The 16,305-nt window shown below is 39.0% G+C and overlaps 1 protein-coding gene across 3 annotated transcripts in view; it reads right to left on the minus strand.

Moving 5' to 3' along the window:
- Positions 1-293: 293 nt before the first annotated feature.
- The window catches only part of LOC141133236 (adhesion G protein-coupled receptor E3-like), a 114,912-nt gene continuing 98,900 nt past the window's right edge, over positions 294-16,305 (minus strand). For 2 of the 3 annotated variants that reach the window (XM_073622492.1, XM_073622491.1), the window contains 4 exons: positions 11,073-11,241; positions 10,866-10,967; positions 6,748-6,936; positions 294-5,340 (listed from right to left, as the gene is read on the minus strand). In XM_073622492.1, coding sequence (XP_073478593.1) covers positions 5,311-5,340; positions 6,748-6,936; positions 10,866-10,967; positions 11,073-11,241 — 490 coding nt within the window. In that variant the 3' untranslated portion in view covers positions 294-5,310. The remainder of the gene's footprint in view (positions 5,341-6,747; positions 6,937-10,865; positions 10,968-11,072; positions 11,242-16,305) is intronic. The other variant, XM_073622493.1, reaches the window with a different exon arrangement.

A 16,305-nucleotide genomic window follows, 5' to 3' on the forward strand; every position in this document is an offset into this window, starting at 1 on the left:
TAAAGTGCTCTTGTGCCAAACTAATTCATACATTTTTCTGTGTCCATAAATCACAACAAGTCCATCCATAACTACTCGATTCTTCTGGTACTCATTGCAGATGATAAAACAATCAAGTGCTCATGTCCACTCTTGTGCTCCCTCTTTGGTGTATGCGCTCACCTTAGAGCGTGTGACCTTGCACCTAAGCTCGGTCAAAACACGCTTTTAACCACCTCTGGGTTTATGGTCAGCATTTGGATCCTTGGAAGGTTGCTTGCAACAATATTCATATGGAAAACAGAGGAAACCGCTTAGTGTATTAACGTTTTAAAAGTTTTATTTAAAATGACAATATTCCCTATATTAGGGTACTCACATTTAATAGGTGCTATGAGCGCACCACTCTGTAACAAGCCAAACAAATATAAAGACGCTGTACTGGTGTGTCTTCTCCCACTCTGAGATCACTCCACTGTCTCATAAACTGTCCTGTCCCCTCCTAAACATGTGTCAATACCAGGAAATAACGTATCTTCCTCAGGGGGAATTCTATTGGACGGTTGAGATGTCAATCATTTTATAGTGTCATCGCGGCCATTTTGTTGCAGACCGCGGACATTCTATAGTTTATTGTAAGCTTGCGCCCATTTTCTGATAGATCAGAAAGCTCCACATTACCCATACTGCACGCCATGTGTTGTGACCAAGCACAATAACACACAGCGGCATATTAACATCAGTTTATAATGGCTTATAAGGCGCTCATTAGCCTAAAAATAGCTTATATATTCCTTTTACAGGTTACATTCAAGACGGTATGTAAGGAGAAGGACACATCTTCACAGCGTCACTAGCATAAAATACATAAAAAATATAAAACAGTATCATTAAAAACAACGACATCCTAACCACCTCATCTGCCTGTAAATAGCAGTTAACAATACACTAATAGACCGCTACATACTACATCATTCTGCAAAGTGTAATTAGCTCATTATGTATTATTTAACCAAATTCTCTAAAGAACATCATCATATGTACCTATAAGTCAACTCAAGTGGAATAAATGACAGGTAAATACATGTGTAGCAACGCGCGTGAATGTATGCACAAAAACGCACATCCACACTAGCCCACCCCTAAATTATGTACCATCAAAGACCAACCTATTTTATTGCATAATCGATCTACTAACCGGAAGCTGCCTAATACCAACCTACGTGTACATGTGTAAAACAACCTACATGCCCAGGTATAAAAGCCGAAAACAGCCTAATACCAACATACATGCACATAATAACCCAGTACCTAGTGCACATATGCTATTATATACTAGGCCCTACATAGCTGTAAAACCATCATAACAATATACAAAAGTCATAGAAGAAAATATAAAGACATATATTAAAAATACTATCAACACACCTTGCAACCTCTCATTAACCCCGGATGACATTCTCCAAAGTATAACAATGAAAGGAAAGTAGGGAAAAGGATGATGATCGGTTACACATATGGATATGTACCAACCCATACCAGGTACCGATCACAAGAGCCCTAATGTGCATCATATCCAAACATCATCTGCCTGGATCAATCTAAGTGGGCATGGGAGATCTCTATCCCTCACTGGCTCAATAAATGGCAACTTAAATCTGTTGTGACCCAATTCCCAACCATAATAAATATGACCCAGATGTAATGCCTTTAACTATTACTAAGAAAACACTTAAGGTCAAACTCTTTGTTTAAACCCCCCCACCCCCCAGCGCCAAGGATCCCAATTGATAAATCCACCAGGATTCTTTCTTGCTGATCTCTCGTATATAATTGGACCCTCACCAGTGTCTCTTAGGGGCTTCTATGCCCCAAAATTGCATCCTTGCTGTGTTCTGATTGTGGACATCCCGAAAATGTACCAATAAATGATGTTTCTCGAAGCCCTTTCGGATATTTCTAATATGCTCTTCCATCCGAACTTTTAGCGCCCTTTTAGTTCTTCCTACATACAGTAAGTTACATGGGCATTTTATAACATATACTGCCCCAATTGTATCGCATGAGATGAAGTCTCTAATCGTGTGTGGGTGCTGGGTTTTTGGCCTAACAAAACGTTTAACCTTTCTAATATTATTTGGAACCCTAATACAACTATAGCACCTACCACATCCATAGAAGTCTTTAACATCCCAAAACATCTAAGGTATAGGTGTGGGTGGCTCAACAATGTTGTGTACCAGTTTATCTCTCAGGTTCGGTGCACGCTTATAGACAATCCTTGGTTTATCTGACAGACTATCCTTTAAGTGTATATCCTGCTTCAGTACCCCCAATATTTGCTGATGCTCTTTTCCACCTCTCTGTTTTGTAAATTATAGTCCAACACAATGAAAGTGGCAATCTGGTCGTTACTACTGTCACTTACTTCCTTATCTGCTAGAAGTTGTTCCCTTTCTATACTTCTAACTTTATCTTTCTCTGTCTTGAGAAAATCTAATTGGTAACCCTTCTCAGTGAACATTTCCATTAATTTATCTGTTTGCATCTCAAAATCGTCATTACATCCCATCTGAGCTTTCTAGGGACCATGTTATCTTTTAAATATTTCTCCATTGTAGATATATCCCACCATATGTTGCTCTTTTTATCCATATTGTGACCTAATTTCCTAAAAAGATACACTATATCATTTTTTTTATTAGCCGTTTCTGAAAATAATTCCTCCAAATCTATATCTCAATTATCAAAGAATGAAAACAAATCCATGGTTGCTGCTAGCAAGTATCTGAGAGGAAGACAATCTAAAAAACATACAAAGTCTTGCGAGCTACCATGTGAAAATCCAAATGATAATTAGAGATGATTAAAGGACAGCTGCTAGCATTGATCACGTCCCATATGCTCGTGCCAGAAAAATTAATACCAATGTAATACTGCGCTATCCAAAAGTAATCATATGGTAATCTTACTAAATCCTAATTATTACTGACTACAGTTAAATAGTGCTGGGTTATATCATGTTTGATCTCTATCAAGTCATGATTTCATACTGTGCAGGTTGGTTGCAACCAGGCTGTAATATATTGGCATCTACGAAAACTGATACAATTAGAAAAAGTGGCACTGGGGGAGTATTCATTTTCATAACACACGTCAACACCTCTCAGCATACTCCTCTCCTTTGACTTATTATGTCATTTTTGTGAATGCCCACTATAGGGACCAAAAAAGGTGGTTGCCGATTACACAGCTTTTAAATTTCAATTGAAGCAATGGTGGATTGCTAAGGGTCATTTGCTGGGACAAAAAATGAGGTGATCTTTGTTAAGTACCTTTTCACATTTAATACCATTTATTTTGCTGTTGCGTATTGTCTTATTTGTAAAAGTCCTTTTCTGTAAAGTTTTTGTTAAATTTTTTTTACCTTTTCCTTCATTAAAAAAATATACCGTATTTATCGGCGTATAACACGCACCCCAATTTAGGAGGGAATTTTAAGGAAAAAAAAACTTTTAGGAGGGAAGTTGAAGGGAAAAAAACATACATTTAAATGCCCATCATTGCAGCTTTCTCAGTGCAGCCCTGCCCCAGTGCAGCCTTGCCAGTGCAGCCATGTCAGTGCAGCCATGTCAGTGCAGCCTTGTCAGTGCAGCCTTGTCAGTGCAGCCTTCCCCAGTGTCAATTGCAGCCTTGCCCCAGTGCAGCCTTGCCCCAGTCCAGCCTTGCCCCAGTGCAGCCTTGCAGCTCGCTGAGCTTCAAAATCGCCGACCACGATTTGAAAATGGCTCCGCCGGCGCTGAAATACACAGAGCCGGTCCTCGGCTCTTCTCGGCGGCTCTCGTTCACTTTCGGCTTCACTCGAGATGGGCGTGACTGTGAGCGGAGCTATCCGAACCTAGCCGAGTATACTTGGCTAGGTTCGGGCGGCGCTCGAGTGAAGCCGAAAGTGGCCGAGAAGAGCCGAGGACCGCCACTGTGTATTTCGGCGCCGGCGGCACCATTTTCAAATCGCGGTCGGCGATTTTTTTAATCTGACAACTCAGGATCGCAGGGGATCGGCGTATAACACGCACCCGCGATTTTCCCCTGATTTTAAGGGGAAAAAAGTGCGTGTTATACGCCGATAAATACGGTATTTAAAATTGTTAAGCTGATTCTCTACCTGCTCTAAACAAGAAATTCAAAAATGTTTGTCTCTTTGAAGAGAACTACTGTATTTAAAACTCAATTACCTGTCTGTGTAGCAGTAAGTGTCACAGACATTTCTTAAAGGTCAGAATTGATAGGGTAAACGTTGCACTTTTTATTTTATAACAATTGCCCATATTAGGTGACCATTTTCAATTTCAAGTTAAATCATATTTGCTAGTTTATTGCCCATATATTGTTTCAAATGCCTCTTTCTTGCCCTTATATTGTTAAATGTTCATATAAATCTACTCATCTACAATAGACATTTGTTAAAAATGAAAGGGTTATAAAAAAAAAAATAACAAAAAATTACCACAGATTCCCTGCAGACCCGTCACAGAACCACTGTAATAAAACCTGCAAATTTAGGAACATTCTTCTGGTAAAATGTTTGGTTATAAAGATAAGCTTTGTGTCAATATACAGTACACCAAATAGTTATAGGTTGCTGAAAATACAGAGACACTCGATATAGATATTCACCTTTGTCTTTACTTATTTTTAGGGTACATGCACATGGATGTTTGCAGGCTCAAGGGAGCTCAGGGTTAAAATTTCTTGCGATCTTCCATGTGCAGTAAGCCACAGGTGGCATGTACAGTCAACCACAGATGTAAATGGCTGTACGCACATGTGCGTATGACATATTCATTGAATGTGACATTTGCACAACGGATGATTATGGTGTATGATCAACTGGCAAGCCATTGAAGTTATTTAAACCAGACACTGGCGTGACTCCACCGAACCCAGACAGGTAACCTGGAGGTTTTGTAACTACCAGAGGTCCAATATTTTCTGGTGCTGCTGCATTTATATAAAAAGTACATATTTAATAGCCCTAGGCACATACCATAAAGTGGTGCTGTCATTTACATGGACCATTGCTTGCATATGTGCAATATAAGCAAATACTGCTTGACACTCTTCACTTCCTTTTGGTCCCATCAATGGTTGTCAGTCCTTCAGTTCACTGCTCATGTGTCCACAAAAACTTCTTGTAGTTCTTACAGTCCAAGAAAGGTTTTTTCCCAACATAGTTCACAATGATCAATTTTACGAAAGGATTAGGTTTTGGATAGTCCATATGCTGCAGTGAAGAATTCCAAGGTTCTCTAGGGTAGGCAATCACTTCCTCTACAGATGTGTTACTGCTGATGCTTGGTTCTGCAATAGAACATATTATTATCAGAGGTGTAACTATAGGCACTATTTACCACACAATTTCATTGGGGCTCAGAAGCACAGCGGGCCATAGCTGTCTGGTTACGCAGTGATTTATGCAGGTAGCAATAACATTTGGCAAATACATATGAATAAAAGGCATGTATGTATGTTTTGAACCTCTAGCCCAGCCTTTTTCAACCTTTTTTTACCCTAGAGGAACCCTTGAAATATTTTTCAGGCCTTGGGGAACCCCTGCTAAAATCAATTCAGTGAAGAATGCCCCTTACATTGGTGGCCAGATGGAAGAAAGCCCTGCTTACGGTCATGGTCAGACTACCACCCTTAAAGAGCTGTTATGATGTCTGGTGTAATGCAGCTGGCTCTGCCAAGTGGTGTTGGCCCTGGAATTATGCAGGAACCAGCAGACAGGAAGTACATCAGCAACAGCTCATGGAACCCCTAGCAACCTCTGGAAGAACCCTGGTTGAGAATGGTCACATAATGCACTGTAAGCATTATAATTTTCTTTAGAGGAGATTAGTATTTTATCCCTTTTATTACTATTTGTTGATTCATCCAAGACAGACTCATAATATAGCTTTACGCAAATATTAATGCATGGGTTGGGTGTCCTCCACGAATTGTCTCTGGGCTTCCAGAAGCTCCCATATTTCTGTAGACAAGATTCCTATACTGATTCCTTCTTGTTTGTTGCAGTAAAAGGGCAATAATCCTCAGTGGACTGTAGTCCACACAGAAAGACTTTATAATGGAGATTCTACAATCGCTTCTACTACACAATAGGAACTAATCTACAACCCCAAAAAAGTATGGGAATAATTATTACAAGGTAGACATCTCTGTGTCCAACACATGTTAGCTCTAACTGGCTGTCAGACAGGTTTACAATGGCATCTGATGCAGGTAGATTTACATCCTTTGTTGCTACTGATAAATATAATTTTCTGCCCAAAGTACAGCTTTAACAATGGCCACGGTGAAGAGAAATCTACCAACGGGGACACATGTTCTGGGTACAGTTGTGTCGGAGAGGATTCCCCTGAATGTAGAGAGATTTTGTATCACTTCCCATTGTATCTCTGTAACATGAAAAATTCCCCAAATTGCAACAAAAGAAAGAAGGTTACAGGAATGTTACCACTCTCTAGTCTATACAAGACAAAAATAAGTGTTCTGGTTAGAGATATATTTTAACGATAACATTTTAGGGCTCCACAAGGCTAAGTAAAAGGAAGAGATGTAAAATACTGTATGAGAATATATTTTAAAAGTTGCTGAGAATTAAATGTATGCCTTTGTATGATACGTTTTGAGGCAGTCATCAAGACACAAAGCTGGCAGAGAAGGACAATCGGGACAAAAAAGAATGTATGTCCATTCTTTTACCTTGCTTGGAACAAACATGGCACCTTCTTTGGGGTTATGTTTGCTGTTATGGCAATTGGAGCCACAAAGGGTCGCTCTGGCAGCGTCCGTATATCTTGATTCCAGTGGAAATGTGGGGCCAGCTTGACGACACAAGAGATTCTCATAAATCTTTTCCTGGCGTAGAAAGGTTTCGTCTGTATTGCCCGCCTGTTTGTACAAAATATGAGAATTGTACATTTCCATCTGGATGAGATATATGCCCAGCTTTTCATACCAGATGTACGATTTGAGGAGGACCAGGTAAAGTTTTAGAACTTGGTAAGACAAGACAATATCCCTTATGTATTTGTTGTAATCAGCAATGTATATGGGCTTTTTCTTTGCTGTAGTTAACCACTTCAGCCCTGGAAGGTTTTACCCCCCCTTAATGACCAGACCTGTTTTTGCGATACGGCACTGTGTTACCTTAACTGACAATTGCAAAGCTGTACCCAAATGAAATGTATGTCTTTTTTTCCCCCACAAATAGAGATTTATTTTGGTGGTATTTGATCATACCTGCGGTTTTTATTTTTTGCACTATAAACAAAAAAAAGCGACACTTTTGAAAAAAAAAAAAAAAAAAAAAATTATATATATATATATATATATATATATATATATATATATATATATATATATATATATATATATTACCTTCTGCTATAAAACATATCCAATAAAAAAATGTAAAGAAATTTCTTCACCAATATGTATTCTGCTACATATGGTGAAAAAAAATCTCAATAAGCGTATATTGATTGGTTTGCGCAAAAGTTATCGTGTCTACAAACTATGTGATAATTTTATGGCATTTTTCTTTTCTTTTTTTCTTTTTTACTAGTAATGGCGGCGATCAGCGATTTTTAGCGGGACTGCGAAATTGCGGCAGACAAATCCGACACCTAACTGACACTTTTGCCCCCTTTTTGGGAACATTAATTCAATGATCAGTGCTAAAAATATGCAGTTACTGTACTAATGACACTGGCAAGGAAAGGGTTAATATCAGGAGCGATCAAAGGGTTAAATGTAGTCCTAGCTGGTGCTTGCTAACTGTGTGGGGGTTGCTCTGACTGGAAGAAGACAGATCGGTGTTCCAGCTTAGCAGGAACACAAGGTCTGTATCTTCTTCCCTGTCAGAATGGCGATCTGCCTTGTTTACATAGGCAGATCACCGCTCTGCCTCTCCGGGGAATGATCGCAGATGACCGGCAGACATCAGATCCACTGGACCCATTGATTGGCATCTCCTGTGTCCAATCAGCGCATTATCCCACCTCCACCAGCGCACGCGTGCCCCCCCCCCCCCAGTGTCTATTGCACAAATTGACGTACAGGTACGTTGTTTCACGCAATAGAGCTGACCTGAGCACCACAAACCAAAAACACTATTTAATTCATTTGTCCATCTGCCCTTAGCTCAGCCCTGCAGCGAGGAGTGTGTGCTTAGCTGAGAAAACCTCTCCTCCCCCCGAAGAGTCCTGGAATGTATGACATCATTTGCCTAGACATGGGAACCAGGAAGTAACAGAAGAAATGTAAAAAAAAAGTTTCAAACAAGTAAATATAATATACTTTCCTATCTATTTACTAATGCTAGCAGCATAAGGATTACAAAAAGTCAATGTTGACCCCCACATTCTGTTACTGCTATAGAGCTGATGACGTCTTCCCCATCCTTGTATTACCAGCTTGCCATTACTGAGACTTCCCATCTCCCCATTTTCAGAAATTGCAAGAACTCTCTTTAGTTTTGCAGAATGGGACTGCATGCCTTGTATTTGCCCTTTTCAAACTGGCGGTACAATCTTCAATTAATACATTTTTTATACATACATTTTTCTTTGCTTGTTTAAAGATTGTTTAATTAAAGATTGTACCCCTTCTCCAATAATTTTACACGTGTTTTCCTTTAGTCGCCAAACAAGTTGGGCACCCTGGGGAATCTAACTGGCAGTCCTTTCCTTTTTAAGTACAAAAACCTGTACTATAGTTGGTTGTGCTTTGACAAAACCATTCACAAATTCCATATCTCACCTACCTAGAAGGAATACATTATATGAGCTTTGTCTTCTTTTGAATTTTTCCAGGGATTCATCAGGTACATTGTGATTAGGTGTGTAGAAGGTTTAGGGATAACTGTGCCTTTGATACAAGCTGTCCTCTAAGACATGCAGGTGTGTAGACCACTTGAAGAACTACTTATCTTTGTCCTCAATCTAGGGTTCTTCACTCTGCAGCCCTAGCCAGAGAAGTGTCTTCTTCCTTGGGGCACACATGTGCAAGATAAAGATGCAGCTTTGGGCAGGGATTCACAGTAAAGAACCCTGGATCAAAGATGAAGGTATTTCTCAAGGTTCTCAAGGCTGCATTTAGGGGGTGATGGCCTGCTTTAAAGGACAACTTGTACCAACGATACAGTTTTCCTTTTTGGACAATTGGTTTAGAAGAGGCCTACTTTTTTTACACTGTTTTGGATATTAGTTGAGAACAGTAGTGGACAGAGTTACCAAAGGGTTCCTGCGTTAACCCCATTTTTGTCACCCCATTTTAAAATACTTGCCAAATAAACACACTTATTCAGTGTGTGTTCATTGACAGCCAGATAGAAGTGAGCTTTGTCCAGGCCTAGATGACAATGGAAGGGGTCCAAGTACCATCTGACCCACTTCTTGTATAAATTAATTTATCATTCCCAAAGGGCCCTTCTGCAGCTGCACTGTCTGTCCACAACTGCTTGGAAGGCACTGACCCTTATTATCTTACTTCATAGAAGGATCTGGGTAAAGGATCTGAAAAAGCGGGAATGTACTGATATGGGATTGTGGACCAGTTGGAGAGCAAAATTGTATATTTCCAAAGCCAATAGTAAGTCTTATTCTCAAGAATTTTCAAATTTTCAAATTTTGTAATATCTCTTGGTGTCCATACCCAAGCCTTGGCAAGTAGAAGTAAGGGTTCTTCGTAAAACACTGTGCAACAAATTTTTTTAATAAACTGCAAAACATTTATTTAAAATTTAAATTCAGGAGCAAATGAGGTGCTGGAACATGGTGTTTCCATGTTAAAATGCTGGAAATGACCATCATGCTCTTCCAGGGCTTTTTTTCTTGGAGAATAGGTGCAGGAACTCCCCCCGTCTGAGTCACCCCTTGTCTTTTCCCCCTACCCACCTCTGACCACCGTCCCTTGATTCCACCCCCTACCCACCTACCAGTACTGCCCCTTTTAGAGAATACAGAACCAAGTATCATTTTGTGGTGCTAAATCATTTGTATTGAACATGTTGATGATAAAAAGAAAAACAGTAAAATAGATCCCCTGCAGTCAGCAACAATAAAAACCCAGCAATAGATCCTCACACAACAATAAACTCCCCCAGCAACAATGGTCTCCACCACAACAATAGATTCCCTGCAGCAACAGTAAACTGCCCACTACAAAATATCACACCCAGTAACAAAATATCCACCCAAGCAACATTAGACCCCTCCCAGCAGTAACAACAGATCTCCCAGCTGCCAGCATCAATAGATCCTCCAGCAGCCAGTAAAAATAGACCCCTCCTTCAACAGTAGATCCCTTCCAGCAACATAAGACCCCCCAGCAACAATAGACCCTCACACAAAATCATATCCCCACCAGTGACAATAGATCCCCCAGCAGCCAACATCAATAGACCCTCCGGCACACCCCACACCCCATGCTATTACATACATTCAGTGCTGGAGGTGCCAGAACTGCGTTCCCCCGCTTTCCCGCTGAAAAAAAGCCCTGTGCTCTTCTACCTCTTGTATTTCAGCAGGTGCTTCTGCACTAATACTAGAATCTCATCCACACTGTGCACTGACATTGGTCCTAGGTAGTCCTAGGTGCTGTATTGGCTGGCTTAAACCACACACTGCTTTTTGTGTTGTTAATGTCAATGTTTACATCTAATTAAATTCATTAGCTTTTTATTGATCCAAAAATTGCTTGTATTGGGATGCATTCAGTACACTAACCTATCTTTATCTCTTGTTATAATACATGTAATTACCTCTTTTCTGTAATTTACACAAAAAACATGAAAATAAATGAAAGTGAGAACTTACCGACTTTAATGTTGTAGGCATTGTATTGCCATAATTTGTTTCTTCCGTCTCTGACTTCTTAGAATGGAAGCTACGGAATCCCCTCATATACTCTTTCCATACCTGTTCATGTAAAATTAACACTGTTAGGGCTATTTTACAGAGATCTAGCAACAAAGCATCATTTGCATCATGAGACATGATAAACAGGTGAATGTGTCACATGACCTGGCGGTTGAGTAGGCAGTGTACACAGAAGATGTACAATCCCTGGAAACTGTTGCAGATGGTGAAGATGTAGGACATGACCAAGGAGCCTGACCCAAACTGGAAGAGACCGAAAATCCAGGTACAGCCCAATATAAACAGCTGAGACAAAGCCTTGAATGTCAGAAGACTGTGGGAAAAAGACAAAGGAATATGCACAAAGGTGAGAGCACAAAACAAATGAGTGACATTAAAAATCAATGAATCAATGAAGTATGAGGTGTGATCCTTTCCTTCAGATTTTACAAATGAAGACATTTGGGTATAAAAAACTGTAGAATACCACATCCCATGAATTGTGTTTTAACAAATATATTGTTTAATTCAAAGATTTAATAGAAAAGATTTATTTTAACTGGATTTAATTAAACAAAGACTTTAAAGTGAAAAACATTGCAGGAAGTTTACTATGTGGACCATTTCTGTTTACCTATTTATAAATTCTACATATAGTAAATGTGGTGCAAAGCTGTTTATTTAAAATGCACCTCTAAGCAAAACCTTTTTTTCAGTTTTGGATAGAAAGAGAAAGGATTGGGCCTTCTGTCAGGTTTTTATTGCTCTCCTTGCCTTCGCTAACTCTATTTGTACTGGTGACCACCATTCCAAATTCCAAAATTTTAGAGATGTCACCAAAACATGCATTACAGGGAAATCTTCCAATGGGGACACTTGTTTTGGGGACAACTGTCTAAGAGGTGAATTTCCTTCCTGTGTAACCAATACTTTTTTTTAGAAAATAGAAGAGCAAGGAAGGATTAAAACCCCTATGATTGGCTAGGTATTGGTGCCAAATTGGTGCCCCGCCTCTTAGGACAGATACCCACCTGTTGTTGATGGAACCCCCCTCCAAATTGTTTCCAACTCCTGGCCAGAGGCCTACTCATCCCTGGCTATAGACATTAATAATTATGAATAAAGGAATGTCCATACTTAAAATCCATTTTAAGCTCTTTACTACAGCTTCACAAGCTTTCCGTGACAACTAATGCCGCGTACAGACGAGCAGACTTTTGGACCGGACTGGTCCGACGGACCGAGTCTGGCGGACAATTCCACCGTGTGGGGGCTTCATCGGACCTGCAGCGGACTTTTTCGGTTGAAAATCTGACGGACGGGGCAGGAGGCGGAGCCTAGTGGAGCAGACATGCATTGTTAGAGCTCCACACCGCTGAGGAGAGAAGAGAAGGACAAAGCGGAGCCTGCAGGCTCAAAAGGTATCCATTTGAACCTTTTTGCCCCAGGGAACAAACTGTGAAAGTTTGGGAAGGAAATATGGTACTGGGAAGAAACCGTGGCAGAAATAAAAATCACCTCACAAAGAGCTCACAGGCACTCACTGCAGCTGAAGCAGCTCCAGTCACCTCACAAGATACAGCATCAGGGCGCTCTCACAGACAGAAAATGTCACAGCAAGACTCTCCATTTGAGTCAGATACAGAACAAATCCTCTCACAAACTTCTCCACAAGCCTCCTCAGTATCCCCAGTAATATTATTACAATTTGAAAAGATGCTTCATAAGGCTTTAAAACAAACCTCAGACCAAATAACAAAAAGCCTAACCAAAGAAATAAGAGAGCTGGGAAACCGCACCGCAGACTTAGAAATAAAAATGGATGAAATTGAAATTACAACCCAAGAAAATATAACAGAATTGGAACAATTAAAAAAAGAGAATTTAATACTTCAAACTAAGCTCGAAGATTACGAAAATAGAGCCAGACGTTCAAACTTGCGCATAAGGGGAATACCTGAAACTGTGACAGACCTGCAATCTACTATTACTGCTCTATTACAAGAACTAAAGCCAGATATCCCTATTGAACGTTTAGAACTGGACAGAGTACACAGAGCCCTCACAGCCAAAAAGAAAGATGGACCCCCACGTGATATAATCACAAAATTTCATTATTACAGAACGAAAGAACAAATACTAATTGCTGCAAGAGAAAAAAAGGAACTTAATTTTCAAGGACACAATTATCAAATTTTTGCTGACCTATCCCAACTTACTATTACTAAAAGACGATCCATGAAACCCCAACTAATGGAACTGCAACGCCACAACATTATGTATCAATGGGGCTTCCCCTTTTCAGTCAGATTTAACCACCAAGGTACAATTTACAGAAGCAGATCAGCAGATGAACTACAACAAACCCTTTTAAAATTAAATCTGACAGAACCCACAAGCAGCAACACTCCCACACGCAGAAGAATGGCATCATCTTCACCTTCAGGCAGCACCCAGAAAATTCCAGAACAAAATGGGAATCATCATTCTCACAAAAGAGTCCGTTATGCCACATCATCCATGGACCAAGAAGATTCAATGGACTGACATCCTAATTCCTGATATCTCTTCATTTATTATACTAAGAGATGGTTCTCTATAAAAAACCTGTATTTATAACTGAATGTAACTGCATTCTGATAGTCACACACTGTGTGGGATCATGTTACATTCCAGTTATATTTCTTATTACTTCTGATTCATATAGCCTTAGAATATATAAGTGAAATAAGGAAATTCTTGTTCAGTTATATATTATCAGGTAATAACAATAGATTTATTACTTTTTAGGACAAATATGTTCAATAATCCAGAAGTAATGGAAGCTTTTTCTTTCTTTTCTTAAAACAAATATATTATTACCTAACTAGTTCCTAGAATTATGTTTTTGTTTATTCTAATCTGAAGCAATACAACCTCAATTTTATGAGTTAACATATCTAAACAGTTACATATGAATAAAATATGTAATTGTTTACTCTAAAAGGGTTAAAATCCCAAAATATTTCAAACTATCTTCATCAATACCAAAGTTATTAACAGTACCTTTCTAACTGAATTATTTAGCCTAGGGCAAGACTAACCATATACAACCACCCTGGAATAAATAATTTCAACAAAAACTATATTCTGCACTCCAATTAATGAAACATCATTTTGATGTCTTTTGACATAGCACTTCTCTCCTGTAAGCGGAAGATCCGTGTACCCCCATTAGCCCTCCTCATTCTCCCAACCATATTATGTGGGAGTGTGACGAAGGCACTTATTCCCCTGAGAGAGATATTTATTCTCTTTCACGGGTAAATTGTGATTACTTGCAAAAAATAATTTATACAATGTATCATCTAATCTCATATGTTTTTTGTTTACTCTTTACTCCAGAATTCACTGGTTTCTTTTCTATCTATTCATCTCTTCAGTCCACACAGGTTGATCTGCGCAGTCAGCTCTGCATAACAAAAAGTAAGTCAAAACTATTTGATCTATTGCCATGGCACCACTAAATATACTTTCCCTGAATGTTCAGGGAATAAATGTCCCTCAAAAAAGGACCAAAGCCTTCCGTACTTTCCATAACAAGAAGGCTCACATAGTATGCCTCCAAGAAACACACTTCACCAAAGATTCTACTCCAAAATATATTTCTCCTTTTTATCAACAAATTTACACGGCTTCTGCCTGTACCAAGCAAAGGGGAACTCTAATTGCATTTCACCGATCCACACCATTCACCTTATCATCAGAAATTAAAGACCCAGAAGGTAGATACCTGATACTCATGGGTTATATAATGGATACAGCAATCACGGTGATTTCCTACTATGCTCCTAACAAACAACCTACACCATTCCTCTCACATATATTACAAGTGATTAATACACACAAAAAAGGAACAGTGATAATGTGTGGGGATTCGAACCAGGTCCTCCTCCCATTTCTAGATAAATCACCTTTTACACCATCCAAAATAACCTCTAGATTACCTTTTTCTCAACTTCTTTCCAAATACAATCTGGTAGATTCGTGGAGAGAAAGTAACCCAATGAAAAAGAAATTCACTTATTTCTCGCACCCTCATCAAACCTTCACCAGAATAGATCATATTTTTCTAACAATAGGAATGATACCAGAAATTATTGCATCAGATATAATTCCGATTCCGTGATCTGACCATAATGCAGTATACACTACTATAGCCTCAGCCATACCAAAAGCGCATGACCCAACGTGGTACTTACCGGACATAATGCTCAAACACCCACTACATCAGATGGCCATTGAACAAGCTTTAAAGGAATACATATCAATTAATAATACAACAGACATCTCCCCAATAACACTGTGGGAAGCTCATAAGCCTGTCTTGCGTGGTACAATACAAAGACAAATGGCACTATTTAAACGGGAACGCAAAAATCTAGCAAAAAAACTAGAACTCAATTTTAATGCAGCCTACATATCATTTCAAGATAATCCATCTCAGAGTACAAAATCTCATCTGGAAAAATCTAGATTGGAATACGATCTATTTCTCACTGAGTCAGTTGATAAATCCCTCAAACGCTCCAAACACAATTTCTACATGAATACAAACAAACCAGGTACATATTTGGCTCGGGCATTAAATTCAACTAACAAATCTTTCAAACCAATACGATTGAAATTATCAAAAAATGTTTACACTTGTAATCCAGTTAAAATAGTCCATAAATTTCACTCACATCTCGCAACTTTATACAAGACAAACAATGAATTTAATCCTACAGAGGCTGAATCCTTCTTCTCAAAAATAACCTTACCTGAGTTATCTCAGAATCAAAAAAGCAGTTTGGATGAGCCTATAACTATAGATGAAGTTGCTAACGCCATAAAAGACCTAAAACTTAACAAAAGACCAGGCCCAGACGGCTACTCGGCTTTATACTATAAAACATTCTCAGAAATACTCTCTCCCATTCTCACTGAAACTTTTAACAAACTTCTAGATGGACATTCTTTTCGGCAAGAAACACTAATGGCAATTGTTTGTATGATCCCAAAACTCCTTTCTGATGATACTTCCTGTGTGAATTATCGGCTTATCTCTCTGTTAAACCTTGATATTAAATTATTAGCAAAAATAATAGCAAAACGCCTCAATAGCATTATAGGAAAATTAATACATAGAGATCAAGTAGGCTTCATGCCAAATAGACAGGCAGGCGATAATATACGCAGGGCAGTGTTATTGGCACATATTGCTAAAAAACGGAAAATCCCTTTATGTTTTCTATCTCTCGATATTAAGAGGGCATTTGACACAGTATCCTGGCAATATATGCAATATTCATTACAAAAATGGGGTTTTGGACCCCACTTTTTAACATGGATCAAAGCATTATATAATAAACCCAAA

The sequence above is a fragment of the Aquarana catesbeiana genome, linkage group LG03, assembly GCF_042186555.1.
Source record: "Aquarana catesbeiana isolate 2022-GZ linkage group LG03, ASM4218655v1, whole genome shotgun sequence".
Lineage (NCBI taxonomy): Eukaryota > Metazoa > Chordata > Amphibia > Anura > Ranidae > Aquarana > Aquarana catesbeiana.